The following is a 13,122-nucleotide window of genomic DNA, read 5'->3' as shown; positions in this document are numbered from 1 at the left end:
TAAAAATTGAAAAATCGGAAAACTGAGATAGAAATTTGCAGCATTTGGGAAAACGAGAAGCTGAAAAGTCTAAAATTGGAGAAGTCGAGAAATCAAAAAATCTAACAGTTAAAACCGGAAAACTGGAAAATTGAAAGGTCAAAAAGTCGAAAAATCAAATAGCATTATTATTTAAAAAATCGAAAAACTAAAAATTCAGAATTCGAGAATCGCGAAATTGAAAAATCAATAAGTCGAAAAACTGAAAAACCAAAAAATCTAAAAATCAAAAATCGAAAATTCGAATGGTGGAAAAATTGAAAAATCAGAAACATGAAGGTGGGAAAGTAGAAAAATCGAATACTATTAAATTTAAAAAAAAAACGGAAAATTGATATGTTGAAAAACTATAAACTTGAAAAATAGAGAAATCGAAAAATCGAGAAATTGCAATCGGAAAATTGTAAAAGCCGAAATCGAAAAATCAAAAAATTACCAATTTTAAAAGTAAATAAGTTGAAAAATTGGAAACCTAAAAAATCGAAAAATCAAGAAAACCAAAAAATCAAAAAGTGGAAAGGTGGAAACGTTGAAAAGCATTAAATTTAAAAAACTCAAAAAACTGGGCAATTGAGAAATCAAAAAATCGAAAACTCGAAAAATCGAAAACTCGGAATATCGAAAAATCGGGAAATCGAAAAATCAAAAATCGAAAACGCGAAATATCGAAAAATTGGAAAGTTAGAAAATTGCACTCAAAAATTGACAATCGGGAGATGGAAATATTGGCAAAGCTGAAATTTTTAGTCTAAAAATTGAAAAATCGGAAAACCGAAAGATAGAAAAATCGAGCATTTGGGAAAACGAGGCGCCGAAAAGTCTAAAATTGGAGAAGTCGAGAAATCAAAAAATCTAACAGTTAAAATCGAAAAATTGGAAAGTTGAAAGGTCAAAAAGTCGAAAAACTGAAAAACCAAAAAATTTAAAAATCAAAAATCGAAAGGTCGAAAGGTGGAAAAATCGAAAAATAGAGAAGTAATGAATGAAAAAAATCGAAATATCGAGTAATCGATAAACCGAAAAGTCAAAAAACTGAAAAATTAAGAACTCGAAACCAAAAATCAAAAAATGGGGAATTTACTTTAAGGGAATCAGAAGGGGGAATCGAAGGAAACAGATTAGAAACGGCAAAAAGATGAGGAATGAACCTGGAGAGATGATTATAGGTATCAATTTTTCTAGTTCAAAATTATTTTTGAGGCATATTTGTTATCAAATAGCGGATCTTGAACTTCTAGATTTAAATTATAAAATATTGATACCCAGTTTCGAGTTTTTTTTTTACAAAAATCTATATACCTAGGGTATCAAAATATTCTAGGTATCATGAAACGTCGAGAAAACAAAAAAGTAGTGAGTCGCTCGACAAGTAAAAAATACTTACTCGTAATAGACTCTCGCCCCCGGAATCGCGTCATGATACAACCCCCTATAGGTGGTCGCAAACTCGTACAGCTCCACCGCATGCTTCAGCAACTCCTCCGAGTAGGTCTTGTTCCTCTCCCGAAACAAAAGACTGGCGGCCGACAACGCCGCCGACGCCTCCCCCGCCAACTCCGACCCCGGGTGGTCCACATCTATCTTATAAGCCGGTCGCGTCATATTCATCTCCTCGGGCCGCCCCCAGAACGTATGATCCAACGAAAAATCGCCCACTTGTCCGTAGAACTCGAACGGCGCCACGTGACACTTGACGAAGTAGTCAGTAGCCCACTTGATGGCGTCCAGCCCGTACTCGTACTGACCTGGACAAAACTTCTGGTAGCATATAATAGTCATTTGCGACACCAGTTTTGTGTATGGTTTTCTACGACCACAGCAGTTTTACCTGTTTCGTTGTACACGTCCTTGAAGGAGAGCATCCCCCAGGCTAGGATGGTGGTGGTGAAGGCCATGGTGAAGCTGAACTTGACGAAGTCGCTGGCGTCGTAGTAGCCCCCGCTGAGGTCCTCCCCGTGGAGGCCCTTGTCGCTGAGGGCCGAGTCCCTTCGCCATGGTATCCTGGTGGTCTCTGGGAGGTGGCCGGAGCGTTGCGCTTCGTAGAAGAGGAGGGAGAGCTTGAGGGCGGTGGCGTAGTCGGGGGTGGCGGATTTGAGGGAGTGGGGGGTGGCTTGGCAGGCGGTGAGGAAGAGTAGTCCGAGAGCGTAGACAGGCATCTGGAAAAATGTCGAGACGTTGATTTTCGATTTATTTTCGGGTCACGTATTGGTGGAAATTTGCGAATATTACGTAATGAGGTGTGACTATAGGTAAATACACTCTGAAGGAGTTTGGTTGATCGTAGTTGTGCGACTGGTGGAAATATAGTACTTTTAAGGTGATGATTTTAATTCGTTGGATGTGGGGACTGTTTTCTCAGAAATTCGACGAAATTACTAAAATTATACACTGTAGTTTGAACAGTTGGTTATCGACGCAGAATTATTCGAAATGTGTTTGCAGGTGCAATTCGAGCGAAAACGAATAACACATATCTGGAAAAATTAAATAAATATTGAAATTTCGAACTACGTATAAATAAATATAAGCGTACTACGAAAACAGGATTCAGGCGGCCTTTGCTTGACCGCTACTTATGTAATATTAATGTATGTATTCATTAAAGCATTTAAACGCTAATTTTTAAAACACTCTGGTTCATTAAAATCTTTAGGAACTACTTATTTGTGTGTTAATGACAAAATTATGTACAATTAATGACAACCAGTTGACAAATAAAAAATTATGTAAAAGTGGTCCAAAATACAACGTGCCATTACTAGAACAGAATTTAAAAGATTTGAAGACACTTGAAGACCGCAAGTTAATATATTCTTGAAAGTTTTTTATTAACACAGTGATAAATGTCATGGATTTGTTTAATTCAGGGCACGTCTTGTGGTATATGCTGATTTAGTATGAAACATTCATTGATGCTGAAAATTAGGGTAACGTACGAAGGAGATTCTTGGATAGAGTGGAGGCCAAATATACAGGTGTTCGGAATTGGGCACACCGGAAGGTTACTACACTGAAGACCTAATTATAAAAAATTGGTCGAAGGTTATTTCGACAGAACTTCCCTTGCCTATGAAATACGCTCAACAAATCCTGCTTCATTGCAAAATTTTTCGAAATTTTAAAATTTTCCATTTAAAATTTCTCGAGTTGTCAGTTTTTCATTTTTCAACTTCTCGATTCTTTAATTTTTTATTTTTTCAAATTTTTCCTTTCGGTTTATTATTTTTTTTATTTTTACAATTTTTCGATTTTTCGGTGTTCTAATTTTATAATTTTATATTTTTTCAACTTCAGTTTTTTGAATTTTTCGTTTCTTCAATTTTCCGATTTTGAAGTTTTTCAATATTTATTTTTTTTTATTTCTTCAGTTTTATGATATATGCAACAATTTTTCGATTTGCAATTTTTAGATTTTTTAATTTTTCGTTTTTTCAGTTTTACATTTTTCAGTTTCATAATTTTTCAATATTTGGTTGTATGATTTGCAATTTTTCTAGTTATCGTTTTATATATGTTATAATAATAACCATTTTTAAAACATTTCGTTTTTTCAATTTTATGATTTTACAATTCTTCCCTTTTTCAATTACTGGATTTTAAAACTTTTTCATTTATTCGACTTTTCAATTTTTCGATTCTCCAATTTTTCATGTTTTTAGATTTTCGATATGCAATTTTTCGTTTCGGTTTTATAATTTTTGTTTTTCAATTCAAATTTTTCCAGTTTTTCGATTTGCAATTTTTCATTTCAATCTTTTATTTTTATTTTTTCAATTTTACGGTTTTTCAATGTCTTGATTTTATATTTTTTCTTTTCTTCAATGCAAAATTTTCATTTTTGGAATTTTCATTTTTACGATATTAGAATTTTTCCATTTTTCAATTATTGGATTTTAAAGCTTTTTAATTTATTTGATTTTTCAGTTTCTCGATATTTAATTTTTCACTTTTTCGATCTTTTGCTTCATAATTTTGACGATTCTATAATTTTTCGGTTTTACAATTTTGGGTTTTCCAATTTTTCGGTTCGTTTTGTTTTTTAAATCTCTCGATTTTTATTTTTTCAGTGTTTCAATTTTTGTTTTTTAGTTATTTAATTTTCCAATTTTTTCCGAATTTCCTGTTTTTCTAGTTTTAATTTTTCAATTTTTCATCTTGTCGACATTCGAAATATTGAAAATGAAGGAACTCGAAAAATCGTATAACTGGAGATCCAGAAATAGCAAAATTTAAAAATTTATAAATTGAAAAACCGAGCAACTGAAAAATCAAAGGCTAAAACTTTGAAAAACTGAATAAACGAAAAATTATAAAATCTAGAGAAACATTGAAAGAGGAAATGAAAAAAACAAAAATTGTAATATAAAATTGAGAAAACGAAGAATAAAAACTCGCAAAAGTGAAAAATAGAAATAAAAACTTGAAAAATTGAGGAAACGAAAAATTAAAAAGTCAAAAACTCAAAAATCCCGAAACTGAAATATCAAAAAATCGGTATATCGAAAAATCGAGAAACCCAAAAATCAAAAATCGAGAGAGTTTAGAAGAGCCAAAAAATTTAAAAATCCGAAATCGAAAAACCGAAACATCGAAAAATCGCACTCGGAAAATTGAAAATCGGGAAATCGAAATATTGAGAAACCGGAAATCTTAAGTCGAAAAATTGACAAAGTGGAAGATCAAAAAATCGAGAAATCAAAATATCGAAAATTTCGATTTTTAAAAAATCGAAAAATTTGAAAAACGAAAAATCAAAAAGTTGAAAGGTGGAAAACTCGAAAAATCGAAAAGTATTAAATTTAAATATTGAAAAATTTAAAAAGTCGAAAAACTGAAAACTTGGAAAATCGAAAACTAAAATTAAAAAAATCGGAATATTGGAAAAACCCAAAACTGAAATATCGAAAAATTGAGAAATAGATTATTATCGAAGAACAGGAAAGTCAAAAATTAAAAAATCCTAAATCGAAAAATCGAAACACCGAAAAATTGATAAATCAGTAAATCGCACTCGCAAAATTGCAAATCCAGAAATGGAAAAATTGAGAAATCTGAAATCGAAAAATCAAAAAAGGTTGAAATCGAAAAGCCGAAAAGTCCAAAATTGGGGAAATTAAAAAATCGAAAAAGCGACAAATGGAAAAATTCCAAAATTAAAAAATCGAAAAATCGAATAATCCAAAGCTCAAAAAGTCGAAAAACCGAAAAATTGGGAATTCGAGAATTGGGAAAGGGAAAAATCGATAAATCGGAAAATGAAGAAGACGAAAAATAGAAAAATCGAAAAACCGAAAAATCAAAAAATCTAATAGTGAAAAGTGGAAAAATTGAAAAATCAAACGTAATAAATTAAAAAAATCCAAATATCGGGTAATCGAAAAAAATAGAAGAATCAAAAAACTCAAAAATTTAGAAACCAAAAAATCGTGAAATCGCAAAGTCAAAAAATGGGGAATTCGAAGAATCGAGAAATCGCAGTCGAAAAATTGAAATTCCCGAAAACGAAAAATCGAAAAATTTTAAATTTGAAAAATCGATAAATTGAAAAATCGAAAACCTGAAAAATCGAAAAATAGAGAACTCGAGAAATCGAATAGTCGATGAATCGCGAAGACGAAAATTTGACAAATCGAAAAATCGACTAATCGAGAAACCGAAAAAGGAAAAATCAAGAACTCGAAACATCCAAAAATTGAAAACTCGATTATAGGAAAATGGAAAAATGATAATCGAGAATTTAAAAAATTGAGAAATCTGAAATTTTAAGTCGAAAAACTGAGAAATCGAAAAAGCGGAAGCTCGAAAAATCGAGAAATTGGGAAATCGAATAGCCGAAAAGTCTAAAATTGGAGAAATCGGGAAATCAAAAAATCGAAAAATCGAAAAGTCGATTGGTCCAAAAGTCGAAAAATCGAATAGTATTACATTTAAAAAACTGACAAACTGAAAAGTTGAAAAACTGGAAAATTGAGAAATCGTGAAATCTGAAAATCGAAATGTCGAAAAAAGGCGAAATAGAAAAATTGAAAATCCTGAAAACGAAAAATCGAAAAATTCAAATTTTAAAAGTCGATAAATTGAAAAACTGAAAACTTGAAAAATCGAAAAGTCGAAAATTGGGGAAACCGAAAAATCAAAAAATTAAAAAATCGAAAATTATCAAATTTAAAACGAAAAATTGAAAAGTCAAAAAGCTGAAATATTGAGAAATCAAAAAATCGGAAAATTGTACTCGGAAAAATGAAAATCGAGAAATGGAGAAATTGAAAAATCTGAAATTTTAAGCCGAAAAATTAAAAAATCGAAAAAGTGGAAGATTGAAAAATCGAATAGCCGAAATATCTTAGATTGGAGAAATCGAGAAATCAAAAAATCGAAAAATTAAAATGTGGAAAATTTTAAAAATCGAAAAATCGAATAATATTAAATTCTAAAAATTGAAAAATTGAAAAGTCGAAAATCTGTAAAATTGAGAAATCGAGAAATCGGGAAATCGAAATGTCGAAAAAAAGAGAAATCGAAAAATTAAAATGGCATTCGGAAAATTGAAAATCCCAGAAACGAAATATCGAAAAATTCTAATTTTAAAAGTCGATAAATTGAAAAACTAAAAACTTAAAAAATCGAGAAGTCGAGAAGTTGAAAGGTGGAAAAATCGAAAAATCGAAATTTATTAAATTTAAAACCAAAAATTAGAAAGTCAAAAAAACTGACATATTGAGAAATCGAAAAATCGAAAACTCGGCATATCGAAAAATCGAGAAACCGAAAAATAAAAAATCGAAATTCAGAAATTTTAAGTCGACAAATTGAAAAATCGTAGAAGCAGGAGAACGAAAAATCGAGAATTTGAAAAAGTCTAAAATTTGAGAAGTCAAGGAATTAAAAAATCGAAAGGTCGAAGAGTTGAAAAGTCGAAAAATTTCAAAACCGAAAAATAGAAAATCTGAAATATCAAAAAGTCGAAAAATCGAATAGCATTATTATTTAAAAAATCGAAAATCTGAAAATCTAAAAATCAAACATTGAAAAGTCGAAAGGTGGAAAAATTAGAAAATCGAGAAGTATTAAATTAAAAAAAACGAAATATCGAGGAAGTAATCGAAAATTTGAAACGCGAAAAATTGAAAATCCCGAAAATCAAAAATTTAAAATTCTAAAATCGAAAAATCGAGAAATAAAGAACTGGCAATTGAAAAATCGTAAATGGAAAAGCCGAAACATTGAAAAATTTAAAGTTCGAAAGATCGCACTTGGCAAATTGAAAATCGAGAAATGGAAAAATTGACTAATCTGACTAAGATTTTTGTTATAAGAATTTTAACACTTTACATACACATTTTAATGACGTGTATAAGCAATTTAAGTGCAAAAAATATGAAAATAAATTATTATTATTATTTTAAATCGAAAATTTGAAAAATCGAAATATTGAAAAGTTGAATGGTCGAAAAGTCGAAAAATCAAATAGAGTGTTAAATTTAAAAATCGAAAAGTCGAAAGGTGACAAAATTGAAAAATCAAGACGTATTAAATTTAATAAATTGTAAAAATTTAAAATTTCAAAAATCGATGAACTGAAAAATCGAAAAATAAAAAATGAGAAACTGGAAAGTCAAAACTCTAAAATCCTTGAAATCCTTTTGATTTTTGATTTTTAAACTTTTAGATTTTTTAAAAAGTCAACTTTTCGATTTTTTTATTCTCCAATTTTCAGCCTTTGGGCTACTCGATTTACCAATTTGTCGATTTTTCGATCTTCCGCTTTTTAGATTTTTCAGTTTTTCGATTTAAGATTTCTGATTTCTTAATATTTCCATTTCTCGATTTTCAATCTTCCGAGTGCGATTTTGCGATTTATCAATTTTTTCGATTTAGGATTTTCATGTTTTTTGACTTTTCCATTTTTCGATAATCTTTCGATTTTATTTAAAAAATTGAAATTTTGAAAAATCGAAAAACTGAAAACTTGAGAAATCGAAATGTCGAAAATGGGGAATTAAAAAATCAAGAAATCAGTCGGAAAATTGTACATCCCGAAAACGAAAAATCAAAAATTCAAATTTTAAAAGTCGATAAAATGAAAAATCGAAAAATGAAAAATCAGAAAGTCGAAAAACAGAGAAATTGAGAAATCGAGTAATTGAGAAATCTAAATATCGAAAAATCGAGAAGTCGAAATCTAAAATTTAAAAAATCGGAAAATTGAAAAATCCCGAAACTGAAATATCGAAAAATTGGGAAATCGAAAAATCGAAAGGTCGGGATATCGAAATCTCGAGGAACCGAAAAATCAAAAATTGAGATCTCGAACTATCCAAAAATTAAAAAATCGATTATCGAAAGGCGGAAAAGTCAAAAATTGAAAAATCCTAAATTGTAAAATCGAAACATCAAAAAATTGATAAATCTAAAAATCACACTTGGAAAATTGAAAATAAAGAAATGGAAAAGAAGAGAAATCTGATATCGAAAAATTGAAAAATTGAAAAGCCCAAAAATTAAAGAATGGAAAAATCGAAAAATTGAAAAAAAAGTCGAAAAATTGAGAATTCGAGAATCGGGTAATCGAAAAATCGATAAGTCGAAAAACGGAGAAAAGAAAAGACAGAAAAATCTAAAAATCAAAAATCGAATAGCCGAAAGGTGAAAAATTGAGACGTAATAAATTTAAAAAATCGGGTAATCGAAAAATAGAAGAATCAAAAAACTCAAAAATTAAGAAATCAAAAAATCAAAAACTGGAGAATTCGAAAAACCGAGAAATTGCAGTCGAAAAATTAAAATTCCCCAGAATGAAAAAAATTAAAATTTTAAAAGTTTGAAACATCGAAAACCTGAAAAATCGAAAAATGGAGAACTCTAGGAATCGAATAGTCGATGAATCGCGAAGATGAAAATTGAGAAATCGAAAAATCGAATAAGCGACAAATCGAAAAATTGAAAAATCGAAAATTTTAAAAATCGAAAAGTTGATGGGTCCAAAAGTCGAAAAATAAGTAGTATTAAATTTAAAAAATTGAAAAATTAAAAAGTCGAAAAACTGGAAAATTGAGAAATCGAGAAATCGGAAAATCGAAATGTCGAAAAAAGGAGAAATCGAGAAATTGAAATGGCATTCAGAAAATTCAAAATCCCGGAAACGGAAAATCGAAAAATTCAAATTTTAAAAGTCGTTAAATTGAAAAACTGAAAACTTTAAAAATCGAAAAGTCGAAAATTGCGGATACTAAAAAATCAAAAAATCGGTAAGTTACAAGGTGGAAAAATCGAAACTTATTAAATCTAAAACGAAAAATTGAAAAGTCTAAAAACTGAAATATTAAGAAATCGAAAAATCGAAAACTCGGGATATCGAAAAGTAGAGAAACCGAAAAATCAAAAATCGAGAACTCGAAATATCGAAAAATTGGAGAGTCAGAAAACCGAAAAACTCTAAATCGAGAAACCGAAACATCGAAAAATTGTACTCGGAAAAATGAAAATCGAGAAATGGAAAAATTGAGGAATCTGAAATTTTAAGCCGAAAAATTAAAAAACCGAAAAAGTGGTAGGTTGAAAAATCGAGAAACAGGGAAATCGAATAGCCGAAATATCTTAAATTGGAGAAATCGAGAAATCAAAAATCGAAAAATTAAAATGTCGACAATTTTAAAAATCGAAAAATCGAATAGTATTAAATTCTAAAAATTGAAAAGTCGAAAATCTGGAAAATTGAGAAATCGAGAAATCGGGAAATCGAAATGTCGAAAAAAGGAGAAATCGAAAAATTGAAATGGCATTCGGAAAATTGAAAATCCCAGAAACGAAAAATCGAAAAATTCAAATTTTAAAAGTCGATAAATTGAAAAACTAAAAACTTAAAAAATCGAAAAGTCGAAAAGTTGAAAGGTGGAAAAATCGAAAAATCGAAAATTATTAAATTTAAAACGAAAAATTAGAAAGTCAAAAAACTGACATTGAGAAATCGAAAAATCGAAAACTCGGGATATCGAAAAATCGAGAAACCGAAAAACAAAAAATCGAAAAGTCAGAAATTTTAAGTCGACAGATTAAAAAATCATAAAAGCAGGAGATCGAAAAATCGAGAATTTGAAAAAGTCTAAAATTTGAGAAGTCAAGGAATTAAAAAATCGAAAGGTCGAAGAGTTGAAAAGTCGAAAGATGGAAAAATTAGAAAATCGAGACGTATTAAATTTAAAAAATCGAAATATCGAGGAAGTAATCGAAAATTTGAAAGGCGAAAAATTGAAAATCCCGAAAATCAAAAATTTAAAATATTAAAATCGATAAATTGAAAAATCGAAAACCCAAAATCGAAAAATCGAGAAATAAAGAACTGGGAATTGAGAAATCGTAAATGGAAAAGCCGAAACAGTGAAAAATTTAAAGTTCGAAAGATCGCACTTGGAAAGTTGAAAATCAAGAAATGGAAAAATTTACTAATCTGACTAAGATTTTTGTTATAAGAATTTTAACACTTTATGTACACATTTTAATGACGTGTATAAGCAATTTCATTGCAAAAAATACGAAAATAAATTATTATTATTATCTTAAGTCGAAAATTTGAAAAATCGAAATATTGAAAAGTTGAATGGTCGAAAAGTCGAAAAATCAAATAGAGTATTAAATTTAAAAAATTAAAAAATCGAAAAGTCGAAAAAGGGAAAAACCAGGGAATCGAATGACCAATAAATAAATAAATAAATAATAGTGATAATAAAATAAAGAAATAATATATAATGGAAAATATTGAAAATTCGAAAAGTAGGAAAATCTAACAATCGAAAAGTATTAAATTGACAAAATCGAAAAATCGAAAAAAAAAAATCGAGAAATCGACAAAAGAAGCATAAAATTCGAAGAAATTTTGTGCTTATAGTAGGTATACGCATATATAGTGACAAATATTTGTAGATTACCCATATTAGGCCACTGTCTATATTGCGAAAAACACTTCTTTACATTTGCGAGTGCACACATTATTTATTACTGGAAATTTTTAGTAAATTTTTCCTACAAGTGGGTTTTACCCGTTGGAAAAAAATATTAATCATAGACTACCAAACGAAGAGTGAAATTGAGGAAACGTTATACAGGAACAAAACAAATTTAAATGTGTTTATCACAAGAGATCTTCAAAAGCTCATTAATTCCAGTAAAGGTTAAAAACAATGACCTCAAACAACCTGACAATGCGTTAAACGAAAGTAGAACTCTTAAAACCGAATTAAAACATATTGTTGTCCTAGTAACATGAAAATTCATGCAAGGCGGCAAAGTTCACGTACCTATTTCCACCATAGTTTTATATTTAAATAAATACAAGACCAGATTTAGCCAGTTTTTTGCTTGCATGGAACGGTTCTTTGACTGCCCGTTTAGGTGCTAATTAGTTCCTTATTGCCGAGCACTTACGGACGATAAATATATTTAGAACTGATTCATCCGAAAGCCTGTCTCGTTCCACTTTCCCGCCCCACATTCCCCCGCCCCAACCCTCCAGCCCCCAATTAATCGAATTCTCACCTCCAGCAACCCGTGCGAATTATTTCTCGTCCTCAACCGGATGCCAGAAACGCGTCTTGAATAAAAACCCAATAAATTACAAGATCGACATTCGCATAACAATAATTATCGCGCTCTCAGACGAGACTGGGATGAGATGGAATTACATAAAACGCCGATATTGAATTTCAAATCGTTTCCAACTAAACGTTACGCAATTGGAAAACGACAGAATTTTGACGAACGTTGCACCTGTCGACGGATAACTTAGCGATTTTAGGGATTTTCCTAATTGCGGGTGACGCAGGTGTTGTCACGTTGCGTCGTACCAACGTGGTGCCCATGGCAGGCGTGGGAGCGGTTATCAGCGATTTGGTGGTACTCACTTTGGTCGACTGATAACGGGGATCTAGTGGGTCGGCGATGGCATCTTGGTGCTCCTGGCACGAATTCACTGGCACTGAACAATGCGATTTTCACTTTTACGAAACGGTGGATGTCTTGCGGTGTGGTCAAGTACTGAATGACGATCATTTCAATGCCTTTCACTTTTTAAACGGAGGTTTATATGGAAATATAGTGTGACGGCTTTTGTGGTTCTGGGATTGGCGCTATGGGGCTTGATGGAACGAGAGTCCGCTTTTTTTCGTGGTGGACGAAACGGATCGGATTTGGTGATTCAGGATGGGTGGGATTTCGGATTGGGTTTTTGAACGGTTTTTTGTGGGTCCGTTTTGTAATTTTGTCCGGGATAGAAGGAGTTGTCTTGAGAGTGGTTTTCATTCTTGATAATTGCAACAGGCGCATTCCATTGGAAATCGATGAGTTTTGTAAGAACTTTGGAATTAAACTGTTCCAAGAGGTACCTATATGGTGTATGTGCCGTTATGGTTTAATTGCTAATTAATTTGCAGTAAAATATACAAGTACGTTACAACAAAGAAATCAAACTTTCAATTCAATATCATAGGTATAACCAACTTTTTTTTGATATCACAGTTTTTCGATATTACAATTTTTCATTTTTAGATTTTCAATTTCTCAACTTTTAATTTTTCGATTTTGAATTTTAATTTTCATTTTCTAGATTTTATATCACAATTTTTCGTTTTTTCATATTCTTTATTTTTGGATTTTTTAAATTTTCGTTTATTCAATTTTTGAAATTTTTAGTCTTAGAATTTTCAGCTCCTCGGTTTTCCGATATTTAAATTTTTCAATTTTGCAATTTTTGGATCTCCAGTTGTATGATTTCAGTTTTACAAATTTGCAAATTTTTCAATTTTTTGATTCGAAGAGTTGAAAAATCGAAAAACAAAAAAAAACAAAAAATTGGAAAATCGAAAAATTATGGAATCGTCAATTTTGTAAAGTTGAGCAACTGAAAGATGGAAACATTGAAAATATAAAAATTTAAAAATAAATGAAAAAAAATCTAGTAATTGAAAAATAGAATAATTCTAAAACCGTAAAATTGAAAAAGTGAAACATTTTAAAAGTTATAATTATTATTAACCAGTTAAAATGAAAACTAGAAAAACTGCAAATCAAAAATTGAAGAAACGAAAAATT

At 30.2% G+C, this 13,122-nt stretch overlaps 1 protein-coding gene across 2 annotated transcripts in view; it reads right to left on the bottom strand.

Annotated features, from left to right (window-relative positions):
* Positions 1 to 12,106, bottom strand: part of LOC135139051 (uncharacterized) — a 29,081-nt gene extending 16,975 nt beyond the window's left edge. Inside the window, exons 1-3 of one of the 2 annotated variants that reach the window (XM_064069137.1) lie at positions 11,937 to 12,106; positions 1,868 to 2,195; positions 1,424 to 1,784 (exon numbers count right to left, since the gene is read on the bottom strand). In XM_064069137.1, coding sequence (XP_063925207.1) covers positions 1,424 to 1,784; positions 1,868 to 2,195 — 689 coding nt within the window. In that variant the 5' untranslated portion in view covers positions 11,937 to 12,106. Of the gene's footprint in view, positions 1 to 1,423; positions 1,785 to 1,867; positions 2,196 to 11,571; positions 11,671 to 11,936 lie in introns of those variants that run through there. The other variant, XM_064069138.1, reaches the window with a different exon arrangement.
* Between the last annotated feature and the right edge of the window lie 1,016 nt (positions 12,107 to 13,122).

The sequence above is a fragment of the Zophobas morio genome, unplaced genomic scaffold (genome assembly GCF_036711695.1).
Source record: "Zophobas morio isolate AGI-343-1 ecotype UQ-CSIRO unplaced genomic scaffold, CSIRO_AGI_Zmor_V1 ptg000030l, whole genome shotgun sequence".
Classification (NCBI taxonomy): Eukaryota; Metazoa; Arthropoda; class Insecta; order Coleoptera; family Tenebrionidae; genus Zophobas; species Zophobas morio.
Note: the sequence above shows the minus strand (reverse complement) of the source record. Positions and strands in the feature narration are given on the sequence as shown.